At 47.6% G+C, this 16961-nt stretch overlaps 1 protein-coding gene across 8 annotated transcripts; it reads left to right on the forward strand.

The window, feature by feature from the left end:
* The first annotated feature begins 2547 nt into the window (after positions 1–2547).
* On the forward strand, positions 2548–16947 carry AAAS (aladin WD repeat nucleoporin). 8 transcript variants are annotated; one of them, XM_047740482.1, is made up of 16 exons: positions 2548–2757; positions 3578–3705; positions 6417–6472; positions 6789–6880; positions 7078–7124; positions 7359–7457; positions 7739–7882; positions 14592–14712; positions 15056–15180; positions 15378–15438; positions 15575–15665; positions 15856–15949; positions 16072–16139; positions 16279–16360; positions 16472–16556; positions 16694–16947. In XM_047740482.1, exons 1-16 carry the CDS (start codon positions 2560–2562, stop codon positions 16916–16918), a joined length of 1716 nt encoding a protein of 571 aa, XP_047596438.1. In that variant the 5' UTR covers positions 2548–2559; the 3' UTR covers positions 16919–16947. The 8 variants fall into 8 exon arrangements, with proteins under 8 accessions (XP_047596438.1, XP_047596444.1, XP_047596439.1 ...); XM_047740483.1 differs by lacking the exon at positions 2548–2757 and adding an exon at positions 2764–2919; XM_047740484.1 differs by lacking the exon at positions 2548–2757 and adding an exon at positions 2926–3064.
* Positions 16948–16961: the final 14 nt, after the last annotated feature.

The raw sequence follows: 16961 nt of genomic DNA on the forward strand, positions 1-16961 counted from the left end.
GGCCTGGATGTAGGCCTCCCAAGAAATCTGCAAACCCTGAAAACACTGAACAAACGTTAAGTATGGGGGAGGCGGGGTGGGGGGCGAATATGAATACACAGCGCACTGTTCCTCCTCCCCAGTTCATATTACAGGGTGAGTGGCAGGCACTGAAACCCGTAATTACAACACAACCTGTTAGTAGAAATCAGGCTTCACCGAAGGGAGGTGCAAGTTGCACGCCCGGTCCAAGGTGATTTCTTGGGGGGTATCTGGGGTTGGATGGTGGCATGATTGAGTACAAAAACTTTGTGGGTGGGTTCTCAGTGCTCTTCACTAATCTGTGAGAGTCAGGGTCTCACTCTCCTCCTTTAAAGCCTGCACTGCCTCCCGCTTTCTTTTTCTTTTCTTTTCTTTTTTTTTTAAAGATTTTATTTATTTATTTGACAGAGAGAGAGAGAGAGAGATCACAAGCAGGCAGAGAAGCAGGCTACTTGCTAGGCAGAGAGCCCGATGCAGGGCTCGATCCCAGGATCTGATCATGACCTGAACCGAAAGCAGAAGCTTTAACCCACTGAGCCACCCAGGCGCCCCTGCCTCCCCCTTTCAAGTAGACCTTTTTTCAGCAAGTTTCCCCAAACAACCCTGTTTTTACTCTAGGCTCTTTAAGTTTTCTGTGACTTTCCAGACGACAGTGAACTAACCTAGAAAATTAAACTGGGGCTGCTCAAAATTTGGTCTGTGCAGTATCACCTGGGGGCGTTTTGGAAATGCAGTTTGCTTAAGAACTCCACCCCAGAATCTGCATTTTATCAAGATACTCCTGTGTGTCAGTGTTCACTAACATTTGGGAAGTACTAGTGTAGAGGAGACCCATGGCTTTCTCTGTGTTAAGGGCATTTGCAGAGAAGTCTTCTTGTTTTCTGACCCTGGGGTAACTCTCTTAGGGGCAAATTTTCATGTAGAAAGGAAGAGCAGACAGAGCCCAAGAATGCTAAACTTAGAATGCCCCCTCGATTTTCCAACTAGGGCAACTCTTGGGAGTGGGGACTATGCTTTATACATTTCTGTGTCCCCAGAGCATGGTCATTTGAATTGCCCATCAACCCTTATTAAATGAACAAACCAAAGCCCAAGGTCACTGAGTTCATGGCAGAGTTAGGGCTAATCAACTGTTTAGTACTTAAAATTTATTAAATGGCTTCATTTCCATTATTTAGTATGGGAAACAACCATGGGAAATAATTAGGACACTGCAAAAGTGACAAAGCTGAAGCGCGAAGAATTCAAACACTTTCCCAAATCACACAGCTTTAAGAGGAGTCTCTATTCTGCAATCTAGTTCCATCCTTTGGAATCAGAATAAAATCAATCTCACTTTTCTTCTTTAATATTTAAAAGAGAGAGACAGAGCACGAACACAAGCCAGAGGTGGGGGCAGAAGGAGAGGGACAAGCAGACTCCCTGCTGGGCAGGGAGGCAGAGGTGGGGCTCTGGTCCCAGGACTCTGGGATCATGACCTGAGCCCAAGGCAAACAATTAGCCACCCGGGAGCCCCTCTTTTTCTTCTTTATTAAAAAATATATTTTATTTATTTTTTAAGTAAACTCTACACCCAGCATGGGGCTGAAACTTGGCACTCCCAGATCAAGAGTCGCAGGCTCCATGGACTGAGCCAGCCCAGAGCCCCGATCTCATTTTTATTCTTAAATCAGAATGCCTGGTTTTGGTATAATCTCTATGTGTCACTTTCCTCATGGTGCTAGAACAGTACCCACCTCATGGGGCTGTTGTAAAGATTATACAAACCCTTGGGGCGCCTGAGTGGCTCAGTGGGTTAAGCCTCTGCCTTCTGCTCAGGTCTTGATCCCAGGGTCTTGGGATGGAGTCCTACATAGAGCTTCTTGCTCAGAAGGGAGCCTGCTTCTCCCTCTGTCATGAATAAATATATAAAATATTTAAGAAAAAAACAGATTATACAAGTACTTTATAATAGGTGCTCGGGAAACGTCACTGTTTTCCAACTCACTCGCCCTCCACCGGTAACCCCTGGGGCCTGAGGTTTTGGTTGGCACATCCCTCTCCCTCCCAAGGTCTCTTCTGCCTGACTTTATTCCTCCCGGAGGCTTTTCCCTCAGCTTCCCAGCCAGCTGCCCCAGACAGTCCGAATTTTCCTCCGGATGATCCACAGTCCTGGGAGGGTTTAATTAGATACTTCCTTGAACGTGTCTAATTTTGGGCTTTCCAAGCATTTAGAGGGTGAGTGGGAAACTGTGTTGTGGAATTCAGAATTGGCGGGGGGAGCAGTCTCACGGAAACACACACACACACACACACACACACACACACACACACACACACACACACACACACACACACACACACACACACACACACACACACACACACACACACACACACACACACACACACACACACACACACACACACACACACACACACACACACACACACACACACACACGTCTCACGGAAAACACACACACGCCCACCCGGACACCAACACACACACACCCACCCACCCACCCTGACCCTTAACTAGGGGCTGACCCCGCGGACATGCTCGCGCCGCTCCCCCTCCGGCCACCAGGCGGCGCGCGAGGACGCTCTGGAAGTCTGTCTCGGGACTGCGCACGCGTTCGTGTTCTGGCGTTACTCTTCCCCTCACTTCCGTTGAATTTTGCAGCGCCGTTTGTCCCACACGGCTACCCGTACGGATCCGAATCTAGCCCGGGAACTAAGAGGGAAGCGCGATCCGTGAGTTCACCGATTCCAGACGTCCTCGAGACCGGCAAGATGTGCTCCCTGGGATTGTTCCCTCCGCCGCCGCCTAGGGGTCAAGTCACCCTATACGAGCACAATAACGAGTTGGCGACAGGCAATAGCTATGAGAGTCCGCCTCCCGACTTCCGGGGCCAGGTGGCCGGAGCGAGGAGGGAGGGGAGCTACAGGCATGGGGGCGGGGCCCGGGAAAATGGGGGACCTGAGGCCTCGCAGCCGGGCCGGGTTCGCGGTCCTCAGCCTGGCCAAGGAAGCAGCCTGGCCCAGACTTGAGACTAGAAGGGCTGGAATGTATTTTAGGGTTGGGATTGGAGGGTGAGGGATGTTGAGGAGCTGTGGGGCGGCCCTAGAGGGAATGGAGAGAATGAGGGAGAATTCAAGGGATAATGAGGGTGTAGGAGAACTATTGAAAAGTTGAGGACAGTATCTGGGAGAGCTGGGAAGGCACAACCTGGAGTTTTTTTTTTTTTTTTTTTACCACGGAGTTCTGGGAAAGAAAAGGTAGAGAAACAACTATTTATTGAGCGTTTGCTATGTAAGAAAGAGACTGAGTCAGGTGTGCCTCACGCATGTTATAAGATCTAATAATCACAGCAACTGTATGAACTATGCCAGTTTTACAGATAAGGGAGTTAAGCTCTGTTTCACTTTCCCACAAGGATTAGGTTTATGGGATGGGAAACAGGTCTCCGGAGCCTCTTACTCCTAGCCCAGCTGCGGTTTGGAGATGGCAAGTTCAGCAGAGATCTGGGGAAGAGACTGACTCATTGTCACACCTCTCACTTCTGGCCTGTAGTGGATCAATCTTCCTGTCCTGAACCTGACGAAGGATCCCCTGAAGACCCCTGGGAGGCTGGACCATGGCACAAGAACTGCCTTCATCCATCACCGGGAGCAAGTGTGGAAGAGATGCATCAATGTGTGGTGAGACGTGGCAATGGGTCTCCTGGACCATGGTCTGCAGATCCTGGAGAAGCTGGGGTCACCTTCCCCCTGCCTTGGGCTGCCAGGCTCTGTCTAGCTCAGGCCTGTATATCATTCACTATAACAAATTAGCAGTCCTTATTGGAAAACCTAAGTTGACAGAAGTTCATTTCATCTCCAGTGACTTGCTCTCTGGTTTAAGTGAGCCTGCTCCCTACCCCCTCTTCGTGTCTTTAGCACTTTCTGAGCCTTTTACCTGAAGCTCAGCAAGGTTAGGGATAATGCTGCAGTGAATAATCTCATATTTAGGTTATTCATTTAGCACGTTTAGGAGTGGAGCCGTACTGCCTGGATTCCGTTCCTGGCTGTGTCATTCTGTAGCTGTGTGATCTTGGGAAAGTTACGTAATCACGTGGTCCCTCACTTTCCCCATCTGTAAAACGGGACTGATTTTACAAGGTTGTAGTGATGATGAAATGAATTAATGGATATAAAGCACTCAGAGAACAGTGCCTGGCACATATTAAGACCTTCAAGGGTTAGTTATTATCACTGTCACGTGTAGGATAAATTCCTACAAATCTAGTAGGAGGCTTCAAAGGGTATGTCCATTTGTAATTTCTTGAGCTGTTGCCAAATAGTCCTCCATTGAAATTCTACATATTTACAGTCCCACACATGGTACCAGATTTAGATATTTGTTGTCATAATACCATTTAATTTGTTTGTTATCATAGTACCATTTAATTTGGACATCTTTGTGTGAGTTAAGTTAAACAGCCATTTATTGTTTGATAAGTCATTCAGTTCCAGGCTCTTTCCCACTGCCTACCTCTTCAGCTGCTGGTTCTCTGCCTTTTCTGTACCACCTCTTTCTGATGTCCCTGAAGGGGTGGTTTCCTGGGCTGGACTCACAAGTTCAGACCTGGGTGTTCCCTTGTCTGCCAGACACCCTCACTTGGCTCTTCTGCAGGCTTTCACTCGCTCAGCATGTTCAAAGCCAATCTCTTCATTTTCCTTTCCAAACCTGCTTCTACCTTGTGTTGTTTGTCTCAAGGAATGGCCTTACTACTCATTTGGGAGCAGGTGGCTTGAGTGTAGGCTCTGAGGCAGACAGGTTGAATCCTGATGCTGCTACTTCCTACAGAGGTCATATTGATAATATCAACCTCTTCATGCCTCTCTTCTCTCACCTAAAATTGCGGTTGTTAACAATAGCTATTTTGTAGGGTTGTGATAGCTGCTGGTTTAGATAATTCGTGCAAAGCTTCTGGCCCGGCCTTGGCAAACCATGGGCAGTTTTAGCTTCTGTAATTATTATGTAGGCATTTCCCTTGGTGTTACTCTTACTAATGTCTAGTTAGCCCTCAAATTCTGTTCATTCTACTTCTTCAGCCTCTCAAATCTGTCTGCTTTCTCCAGCCCTGTTGGTTCAGGGCACTTTGGCCTTTTTTCCAGATTCCTGAAGTAGCCTCTTAACCCGTCTCCTCCTCTCCATTTTTGCGTCCCTTTAATTTGTAGCCAGACTGATCTTTCTAAAATGCCAGTGTGGGGGGGGGGCACGCTTGGGTGGCTCAGTTGGTCGAGTGTCCGACTCTGGGTTTCTGCTCAGGTCGTGAGATGGAGCCCGCTTCAGGCTCCGTGGTCAGTGGAGAGTCTGCTTGAAGGTTCTCTCCTTCTGCCCCTCCCCCAACTGGCAACACACATGCCCATGCTTGCTTGCTTCTCTTGCTCTCTTTCTCCCTCAAATAAATAAATATTTAAAATGCTGGTGTGGTCAGTTTATTCCTCTGCTTAAAATCCTTCCATGGTGGGGCACCTGGCTGGCTCAATCAGTACAGCATGACTGTTGATCTCAGGGTTGTGAGTTTGAACCCATGTTGGGTGTAGAGATTACTTGAGAAAAACCAAAAATCTTCCCATGGCTTTCCATTCACACACAGTCTTAGGGCAGGACTTGATCCCCTGACCTGCTCACCAAGCCCTGAAAGATCTCTGAGGCTGGTTGCCTTGTTGGTAAAATGAGCAGAATGCCATTCAGATTCGTGTGATAAGTACATGAAAGGATAATAAATAAAGTGCATGGCACATACTTGGCACTCATTAAATGTGAGTGCTTCTTTTTTTTTTTTTTTTTTTTAAGATTTTTGTTATATTGTATTATTTTTAAGTAGGCTTCACACCCAGCATGGAGCCCATTTAAGGGGCTTGAACTCACGACCCTGAGATCAAGACCTGAGCTGAAATCAAGAGTCAGGTAGTTAACAGGCTGAGCAACCCAGGCACCCCAAAGATTTTATTCGCTTATTTTTTTTAAAAGATTTTATTAATTTATTTGTCAGAGAGAGAGGGAGGGAGAGAGAGCACAGGCAGGCAGAGTGTCAGGCAGAGGCAGAGGGAGAAGCAGGCTCCCCGCTGAGCAAGGAGCCCGATGTGGGTCTTGATCCCAGGATGCTGGGATCATGACTCGAACCAAAGGCAGCTGCTTAATTGACTGAGCCACCCAGGCGTCCCTGAAGATTTTAAGTGATCTCTACACCCACTGTGGGGCCTGAACTCACAACCAGAGGTTAAGAGTCACACACTCCATCAACTGAGCCAGCCAGGCGCCCCTGAGTACTCTTATTTTTAGTAAGTTACTGAATGAGTATAACTTGTAGAGGGAGACCAAAGGGGTCAGAGTAATCTGACTCCCAGCTTCCTCTCCTCAGGCGTGATATGGGCCTTTTTGGGGTGCTGAATGAAATTGCGAACTCAGAGGAGGAAGGTAAATATTTTTCCCTCCCGACTTCTCTGGTTTTATGGTTGGCATCTCCTCTCATATTCTTCCCAATCCATCCCAATACCTCTTGGCCCAGTCCCCTTCCCTTTAGCATTCTTTTTCCTGTCCCGGTTGTCTATTCTGGTGCCGTCTTCTTTTCTCCTCTCTGCCTACGTCACATATCCTGAGTGGGTGTCCCAAGTATGGGTTGGGTGGAAGACCCTGGGGAATGCTTGTCCTTTCCTTGCTCATTCTTTATCCAAGGGTGCCCAGTGACAGCCCTGTGAATGGTTTAATCAGAGCTGCTTCCTCAACCCCACAGTGTTTGAGTGGGTGAAGACGGCGTCCAGCTGGGCCCTGGCACTCTGTCGATGGGCCTCCTCCCTCCACGGGTCCCTGTTCCCCCATCTGTCTGTAAGTCGGGCTTCCTCCCCTGTCCCTCTGGTTGCTGCTCCCCTATTCCTGCCCTCTTCCACTTTTCATCCCTTAAGTTCAGGGTGGGGTGGGAAGAAGGACTGCAGAGGGTGGGAATAGTCCAGCTCCCCTGTGGGAAGTCGAGGGAATAAGCTTCTTTGGTCCCAGCGCATCCTCTGTCCACTTTGTTCTCATAGCTCAGGAGCGAAGATCTGATTGCTGAATTTGCCCAAGTCACAAACTGGTGAGTGTACAAGCTCTGAGGCTTTTGTGGGAAAGAAGTCCTAAACCTTGGAACTTCTCAGTGGGAGAGGGAAGTCAAGCCACACACCCCTTCCACCCCTTTTCTATTACCCACATTCTTATCCCCCCCCCACAAAAATAAAAAGTGAAAAATAGTAATGTCCTCACGTGAAAGGGAATCTGAGCCTCTGGGCTGGGGGATGGGTTCAGGCCCCTCATGCTCTCTCCGGCCCAGGTCCAGCTGCTGCTTGCGGGTCTTTGCCTGGCACCCCCACACCAACAAGTTTGCAGTGGCCCTGCTAGATGACTCAATCCGTGTGTATAATGCCAGCAGGTACGTGGATGCCTACTGGGTGGGCTCCCACTCTTTGGTCTCCGTAAATCAGTCTCCTTCTTCTCCAACCTTGGTTCCAGGGCTCCTGTAGGTTCCTGGGCCTGAACTCTCTACATGTTTCCTGTTTCCAGATCTACTCTTTATCCTATCCTTCTGTCCCACGATACCCCTGTGCTCTGGGTGGTCAGCTTCCTTCTCTTGGCTTTCCCTGCTCAACTGAACTCCAGCCCCCTGAGCTGTAGTGTTCCTGCTTTGACTCAGTCCCATAACTTTTACCACAGCACTACAGTCCCGTCCCTGAAGCACCGGCTGCAGCGAAACGTGGCGGCCCTGGCCTGGAAGCCCCTTAGTGCCTCTGTCCTGGCTGTGGCCTGCCAGACCTGCATTCTCATCTGGACCCTGGACCCCACCTCTCTGTCTACCCGGTGAGTCCCAGCAGCCTCTGTCTTCCCTTGGCTGGAGGCTTGTGGCCATATTAGCAGTGGGGGGTGGCAAGTAGGTCTGGAAGTTCTTTATCTTCACAGCACTTCCCAGGGCGGTGGGAGAAGCAGACCTACGGTCAATGTTGAGCTGCTGAGAATGCTGGAATCTAGAGGAATGGACAGAACTAGGAGCTTCTGGAATTGTGGGGAGTGTGTGTGTGTGTGTGTGTGTATATGTATGTGTGTGTGTGTGTGTGTGTGTATACACATGATCATGGAGTAGAAAGACTGCCTTTTCCAGAGGACTGTCAGATGTAGTTTTAAAGGCAGTAGGGGCGGGGCGCCTGGGTGGCTCAGTGGGTTAAGCCGCTGCCTTCGGCTCAGGTCATGATCTCAGGGTCCTGGGATCGAGTCCCGCATCGGGCTCTCTGCTCAGCAGGAAGCCTGCTTCCTCCTCTCTCTCTCTGCCTGCCTCTCTGTCTACTTGTGATCTCTCTCTGTCAAATAAATAAATAAAATCTTTAAAAAAAAAAAATAAAGGCATTAGGGGCGGGAATTCATATAGGCATAAGTTGAAATCAAGAAAATTGGAAAAAGAATCTTCATGAGAACTAAGTAAATATTAAATCAGAAACTGGTCCTTTATTATTTATTTCTTTTAAAGATTTTATTTATTTATTTGACAGAGTGAGAGAGATCACAAGTAGGCAGAGAGGCAGGCAGAGAGAGAGGGGGAAGCAGGCTCTCTGCTGAGCAGAGAGCCCGATGCGGGGCTCGATCCCAGAATCTGATCATGACCTGAGCGGAAGGCAGAAGCTTTAACCCACTGAGCCACCCAGGCACCCCTGGTCCTTTATTTTTATTTTATTTTATTTTTTAAAGATTTTATCCATTTATCTGACAGGGAGAGACAGTGAGAGAGGGAATACAAGCAGGGGGAGAGGGAGAAGCAGGCTCTCCACTGAGCAGGGAGTCCGAGGTGGGGCTCGATCCAAGGACCCTGGGACCATGACCCAAGCTGAAGGTAGACGCTCAACGACTTAGCCACCCAGGCACCCCAGAAACTGGTCCTTTAAATTATGAGTAAAGAAGAAAACCTTATGGCCAGCCTTATTAGGGTAAAAGAAAATCAGAGTACAGTATTTTTAAGAATGGCAAGTAATATGGAAGATATGGAAGAAATTAGAAGAATTATTACAAAATATCATGTATAGGTTAGACCATCACATTGAAAATCTAAAGGAAAATTTTTTTTAAGGATTTTATTTATTTTAGAGAATGAGACAGAGAGAGAGAAAGTGCAAAAGAGTGGGGAGGATCAGAGGGAGAAGGAGACTCCCCGCTAAGCAGGGAGCCTGTTGCAGGACTCAGTCCCGGGCTTCAGAATCATGACCTGAGCCAAAGGCAGTTTTCAACCAACTGAGCCACCCAGGTGCCCTAAAGTAGATATTTGATTCTCTACCAAAATCTGTAACCAGAGTGGATTGTGTAAGAAATTAAAACAGATGAGCTCTATCACTAAAAAAATAAAATAAAATGCCATGCATACATGGCTTTATGAGAGTTCTATTTGATTTCAAAGAAAAGATAACCTCCATGTTGTATGTATGTGTTTTTTATTTTTTAAGATTTTATTAGTTTTTGTGTCAGAGAGAGCACAAGCAGAGGGAGTGGAGGGAGAAGAAGTCTCCCTTCTTTTTTTTTTTTTTTTTTTTAAAGATTTTATTTATTTGTCAGAGAGAGAGGGAGAGAGAGTGAGCACAGGTAGACAGAATGGCAGGCAGAGGCAGAGGGAGAAGCAGGCTCCCTGCTGAGCAAGGAGCCCGATGCGGGACTCGATCCCAGGACGCTGGGATCATGACCTGAGCCAAAGGCAGACTCTTAACTGACCGAGCCACCCAGGCATCTCTCTTTGTTTGTTTTTGAAGTAGGCTCCATGCCCAGCCCATAGTGGGGCTTGAACTCATGACCCTGAGATTACAGTCACATGCTCTACTGACTGAGTGATCCAGGCTCCCCTCCACGTTATTTGAACTAAACCAGATCACAGAAGAATTTAGAAATTTTTGGAAATCAGGCTCCTGTTTTTTTTCTTTTAATAAACTTTATTTTGGCATAATTTTAGATTTTTAGAATAGCTGCAAAGATAGTACAGAGAGTTTTGAATATCCATCACCCAGTTTCACCAATTTTTTTTTTTTAGATTTTTAAAAATATATTCACTTGAGAAAGCGTGAACGAGAGAGAGTGAGCATGCGAGCACATGAACCCAGGGGCAGAGGGAGAGGGAAAAGCAGACTCCCACTGAGCTCAGAGCCTGATGCAGGACTGGATCCCAGGATCCTGGGGTCATGACCTGAGCTGAAGCCAGACGCTTAACCAGCTGAGCCACCTAGGCAGCCCTGTTTTACCCACTGTTAACATCTTATGTTACCATGTGACAGTTGTCAACACTAAGAAACTGATGTTTATACGTTCTTTTTTTTTTTTTTTTTTTAAGATTTTATTTATTTATTTGACAGAGAGAGATCACAAGTAGACGGAGAGGAAGGCAGAGAGAGAGAGAGAGAGGGAAGCAGGCTTCTTGCTGAGCAGAGAGCCCGATGTGGGACTCGATCCCAGGACCCTGAGATCATGACCTGAGCCGAAGGCAGCGGCTTAACCCACTGAGCCACCCAGGCGCCCCAGATGTTTATACGTTCTTAATTAAACTCAGACTTTTTTCAGATTTCACCAGTTTTTCCATTGATGTCCTCCTCCTGTCCCAGAATGCATCCCGGTTTATTTTTATAAAGCTCAACCCTAAAACCTAAACCTGGCAATAAGTAGTATCAGAAAGACAATATTTTATTTTTAAATATTTAATTTATTTATTTGACACAGAGAGAGAGAACACAAGCAGGGGGAGCAGCAGAGGGAGAAGGGAAAGCAGACTTCCCCCTGAGCAGGGAACCTGATGCGTGGCTCAATCTTGGGACCCTGGGATCATGATCTGAGCCTAAGGCAGAGGCTTAACCACACTGAGCCAACCAGGTGCCCCTATTTTTATTTATATTTCTAAGAGATTTTGGTTATTTATTTGACAGAGATACAGCGAGAGAGGTAACACAGGCAGGGGGAGTGGGAGAGGGAGAAGCAGGCCTCCCGCTGAGCAGGGAGCCCGACACAGGACTGGATCCCAGGACCCCGGGATCATGACCCAAGACGAAGGCAGATGCTTAATGACTGAGCCACCCAGGCGCTCCCTTTTTATTTTATTTATTTAAAGATTTTATTTATTTGACAGAGAGAGAAATCACAAGTAGGCAGGCAGAGAGGAGGAAGCAGGCTCCCTCTGGAGCAGAGAGCCTGATGCAGGGCTCGATCCCAGGACCCCGGGATCACGACCCGAGCTGAAGGCAGAGGCTTAACCCACTGAGCCACCTAAGTGCCTCTTTATTTTATTTTATTTTTTTTAAATTATTTATTTATTTATTTGACAGAGAGAGAGAGATCACAAGTAGGCAGAGGGGCAGGCAGAGGGTGGGGGAACCAGGCTCCCTGCTGAGCAGAGAGCCTGATGGGGGCTTGATCCCAGAACTCTGAGATCATGACCTAGGCTGAAGGCAGAGGTTTAACCCACTGAGCCACCCAGGCACCCTCCTCTTTTTATTTTTATTTAAGATTTTATTTTTTTAGGGGTGCCTAGGTGGCTCAGTGGGTTAAAGCCTCTGCCTTAGACTTGGGCCATGATTCCAGGGTTTGGGGATCCAGCCCCGCATCGGGCTCTCTGCTCAGCAGGGCGCCTGCTTCCTTCTCTCTCTCTCTCTCTCTGCCTGCCTCTCTGCCTACTTGTGATTTGTATCTGTCAAATAAATAAATAAAATCTTAAAAAAAATTTATTTTTTTAAGTAATCTTGTGTTCAATGTGGGACTTGAACTCACAACCCCAAGATCAAGCATTGCATGATCTATCTACTGAGCCAGCCATTATCACTGGTTTTTTATTTTATTTTTTTGCCATTGTTACTGTTATTAATCAACATTATTTTTGGAGATTCTAGTGAGTGCAGTCAGACAAGAAAAAAGGTGAAGTCTTGAAAACAAAGGGAAAATTATTCTTCTTTGAAGATATGATTTCATACCTAGATAAAACAAGTGACTCTGCTAAGAAAACCTATTTGATCTAATAAGAAATTTAAATGTAGTAAGATGACTAGATCCAGGAAACCAAAAGTGTAATAGTTTCTTTTTATACCTACAGTCATCACTGAGAAATTGAAATAGAAAAAATATTCTACTTACAATGTGTGCAGTTACCAAAATCACTGGGAATGAATCGTTAAATTTATTTAACCTACTAGACATTAGGAGGAAGTTGTGGAAGAACATTAAGCAAGAGCTGACTAAATGGAGAGACACACTGTATGCCTGGACAGGAAGGTGTATCATCATAGAAATGTCCAATTAAGTGGACTTGGAACCAGAATTTTGCTGTGTTTTGTCTTTCTGAACTGGGCAAAATGATAATCAGAGTTTTTATTAAAGAGTAAATATGGAATAATTGCCAAGAGAATTTTGAATAGGAAGAATATAGAGGGGAGACTTGCCCTACCAAGTATTAAATATCTTAGGAAGTTACAGTAATGCGAAGTAATTGGCATGAGGATAGACAAACAGATCAGCATAGCTGTGTAACATTCAGGAACAGATCTAAGAATATATGAGAATTTAATATATGAGAAATGTGGCTTTTCATTGCAATGAAGTTTAGATTTTTCTTAAATTTTAGTAGTGTTGGGATAATTGGCTATCCATTTAGGAAATAATAAAGGTAGTCCTTGCTTCATACTTTTTCTATACAAATAAATTCCAAGCAGACAAAAGAACTAAAGGAAAAAATAAAAGGACTAGAAGAAAATACAGAATTTTTTTTTTTTTTTTAAATACATAATATTGAAGTGCCTGGGTGGCTCAGTTGAGTAAGCCCTTGTTGGGCTTCCTGCTTGCTGGAGAACCTGTTTCTCCCTCTGCCTGCTGCTCCCCCTGCTTGTGTTCTCACTCTTGTTCTATCTCAAATAAATAAATAAATTCTTAACAACAAAAAAAAGAAAATACATAATAATTTTTAGTCATTCAGAATGCTATTATTAAATTTTAATGTTTTTTTTATTACTTAAAAAAATTTTTTTTTTTTAAGATTTTATTTATTTGACAGAGAAAGATCACAAGTAGGCAGAGAGGCAGGCAGAGAGAGAGAGAAGCAGGTTCCTCGCTGAGCAAAGAGCCCAATATGGGGCTTGATCCCAGGACCCGGAGACTGTGACCTGAGCCAAAGGCAGTGGCTCAGTGGGTTGAGCCACCCAGGTGCCCAAAATTATAATGTTTGATAATATCCAGTACTAGCAAGACCAGGAAAGTGGGTGCTTTTTTTCTTGGTGAGAAGACTATATTGTGATATAAACTTGTCAGAAAGTAATTTGTTGTTGGCATATTTATGTTCTTAAAAATGCAAGCCTACGGACGCCTGGGTGGCTTAGTTGGCCAAGTGTTTGCTTTAGGCTTGGGGCCGTGATCCCAGTGTCCTGGGATGGAGTCCTGCATTGGGTTCCCTGCAAGGAGCCTGCTTCTCCCTCTGCCTGCTGCTCCCCCTGCTCATGCATGTGCTCTCTCTCACAAATAAATAAAATCTTTAAAAGAATAAAAGTGCAATCGCTTCTCGGCCTTTTGGCTAAGATCAAGTGAAGAATAAAAGTGCAAGCCTTTTATACCCCCAAGTTCTGAACACATAGTAACACGAATACATAAGGATATAGAGTATTTCCTGCAGCATTGTTTGAAACAATAACACATTACAAATAGCTGAAATGTCCATCTGTGGAGGCACGACTGAATCAGTTCTGGCTTATGAGTTCAGGGGCGTGGAGACAGGGCAGCCACTGAAAACAATGAGCTGGATCTCTGTGAACGGACCTCAAAAGAGAACTATGATTTATTGCCAAGTTCAAGAAAAAGTTGTAGGTCAGCAGTCTGAGCTCCTGTTGGCACTAGAGGTACTTACTGTTCGGTGGAAAAGAAGAGAATGGCCTTCATTCAGGCAGTGGCATGTACCTGGCCGGCCAAGGACGTGGCCCTGGGGGTACAGCGCTGACGGAGACATGGGTGCTGTCAGAAGTTCCCAACCTTGTGGTGGACGACGATCCCCGTGCTGCATCTTTGTGACAAGCAGAAAACCATGCAGAGGGAGAGAGAGTAATTCGGACAGGGAAATGGAAAGATAGGGTTTGCAGCACAGGGTGAGTTCTGCAGAAAAGCAGATAACTCCGGAAAAGAGATTGGAACCCTGAGATAACATCACAGAGGGTCCCAGGCCCCAGGCTGGATGGTCCTTCGGGGAGAGGGCTCTGGTCTGGGGCAGAGTGGGACTTCTCCCTGGCTCGGCACCGTCTATCCTTGCTGGTTGGAAGGGTGTGTCTCCTTGAGGACTACATTTGAAAATACATAATATTGGAGTCCTCCCTTGTACTCATTTTCATCTATGGACCTAATGGTGGTGATTGTGCCCTTTCTTCCTTTTTTTCCCCCTCCTTAACTTCCGTGACCCTTCCTCATTTCCCCTAACCTGGATTTGAGGGGTCATCGAGATATGGAAGTTTTGTCAGGAGGTAAGGAAACAGAGTCATGGGGGTGTTCTTGCTGCCTTCTGACTTTATACCCTATTTCCCACCTGCAGACCCTCTTCGGGTTGTGCCCAAGTGCTGTCTCACCCTGGGCACACACCTGTCACCAGCTTGGCCTGGGCGCCCAGTGGGGGACGGCTGCTCTCAGCGTCACCTGTGGATGCTGCTATCCTGGTGAGTTGGTCCCCACCCCTCTTGTGGTCATCTCAGCCCCTCCTCAGACTTGAGCCAAGAGCATTCTTTACTTGGGGGTGTAAGATATCCTGTGGGGAGGAGAGGACTAATTGTCCATTTAGTGTTAGTGTTAAACTTACTCAGGGAAAAAGCAGTACCATTCAGATTCCTCAGATGTAAAATCCTGCTTGCTGTCACAGTACATATAAACGTATTCCCTCCTGTTTTAACAGTCCCTCTCCTGCTTCATCTCCTTTTTGTGTCTTTGTACTGTAAGGGCAGCCTGTGTGACAGGATGGGGATGCTGGAGCTTCCTCTCTCACTCCCGACCCCTTTGTCCTAGGTATGGGATGTCTCAACGGAGACCTGTGTTCCCCTTCCCTGGTTTCGGGGAGGTGGGGTTACCAATCTGCTCTGGTCCCCAGATGGCAGCAAAGTCCTGGCTACCACTCCTTCAGCTGTCTTTCGGTGAGTGGGAGGAAGCCAGAGGGAGGGGGAGGGCAAGGCTGACCTAGAGAAAGGCACTTGGCTCCTGAACCTTCAGCAGACAGAACCTTCTGTTCCGTTTCCATTCTCTGACCTGGCGCCGGGACTGGCAGAGGGAGGGAAGTCCAGGTTTTGGAACCTAGAGGTCCTGAGTTGTGACCCTCCTTTCTCCGGCATAGGGTCTGGGAGGCCCAGATGTGGACTTGCGAGAGGTGGCCTACTCTATCGGGGCGGTGTCAGGTGAGAGGAGACCGTGACTCAGCTGGAGAGGAGGCGGGTCCCAGGTGCCCCAAGCGTGTCTCCCCACATCCTCTGCTTTTCTTCTTGCATTCCCCTGCTGACCAGTGTTCCCCTGCCTTTTGCTCCCTGACCCCAGACTGGCTGCTGGAGCCCAGATGGAAACCGGCTGCTGTTCACTGTATTGGGGGAACCACTCATTTACTCCTTATCATTCCCAGAACGTTGTGGTGAGTCAGGGGAAGCAGCTCAGGATGCAGAGTATCTGGGGTAGTCAGAGGGAGGCAGGAACCCTCCAGAATAGGCTACTCTGAAAGATAAAGGGAAGATTGAGAGGTGTTGATGCTTACAACGGATGTGAGGTAGAGGACCAGTGAGAGGCCGGCTTCCTGTATTTCATAGCCTCTGCCCTTCTTGCAGGGGAGAGAAAGGGGCGCGTTGGAGGTGCCAAGTCAGCCACCATTGTGGCTGATCTGTCTGAGACAACAGTACAGACACCAGATGGAGAGGAAAGGTGAGCTGAATGGCTGGGGCCAGGGGTGGGGGGGCAGAAGGGGGGTGGGGGGGAGCGGGTAAGCAGTGAAAAGGTGGGAGGGACCATGCTGAGGCCTCCCAGCTAACTCTTCTGACTTGTAGACTTGGAGGAGAGGCTCATTCCATGGTCTGGGACCCCAGTGGGGAGCGTCTAGCTGTGCTCATGAAAGGTAAGAGTTGGGAAGGACTTTGCTCAGGCCACAGCCCTCTTCCCATTCATGGAGGGTGTCCGTGTCCTGGCTATACTTCTCTGCCTTGCCTTGGGATTCTGCTTCCAGGGTGCCTTCCTATCCCATCCATTTCTCATAGGAAATCCAAGGGTCCGGGACGGTAAACCAGTCATCCTCCTTTTTCGCACTCGAAACAGCCCCGTGTTTGAGCTGCTTCCTTGGTAAGTGCCACATCGGCCATCAGGTCCGAACTCCCTACTAGCCTTCCCACGCCAGCCCACATCCTACTTCACTTGCCGGTCTCCATTTGCCTACTCACCTTCTCCCCCTAGTGGCATTATCCAGGGGGAGCCAGGGGCCCAGGCGCAGCTCATCACTTTCCATCCTTCCTTCAACAAAGGGGCTCTGCTCAGTGTGGTGAGTAGGCCGGGCTGCTGGGCTTTTGGGGAGCAGGGTAGAGGAACTGAGCACTGTGGCTGCTGCGTGACCCTGCCATGTGGTCTTCTTTGGGCCTAGGCTCTGGCTCTGATTGATTTTTCTTTCCTTCTCTGCAGTGCTGGTCCACTGGCCGAATTGCCCACATCCCTCTGTACTTTGTTAATGCCCAGTTTCCACGTTTTAGCCCGGTGGTTGGCCGAACCCAGGAGCCCCCAGCTGGGGGTGGAGGCTCTACTCACGATTTGCCCCTCTTTACTGAGACATCCCCAACCTCTGCCCCGTGGGACCCTCTCCCAGGGCCACCGCCTGCCCGGTCCCACTCTCCTCACTCCCACTTCTAATAATAAAAAGTCCCTTTTGTTGTTTTCCACTCTGTTACAAGAC

Source organism: Lutra lutra, chromosome 8, assembly GCF_902655055.1.
Source record: "Lutra lutra chromosome 8, mLutLut1.2, whole genome shotgun sequence".
Classification (NCBI taxonomy): domain Eukaryota; kingdom Metazoa; phylum Chordata; class Mammalia; order Carnivora; family Mustelidae; genus Lutra; species Lutra lutra.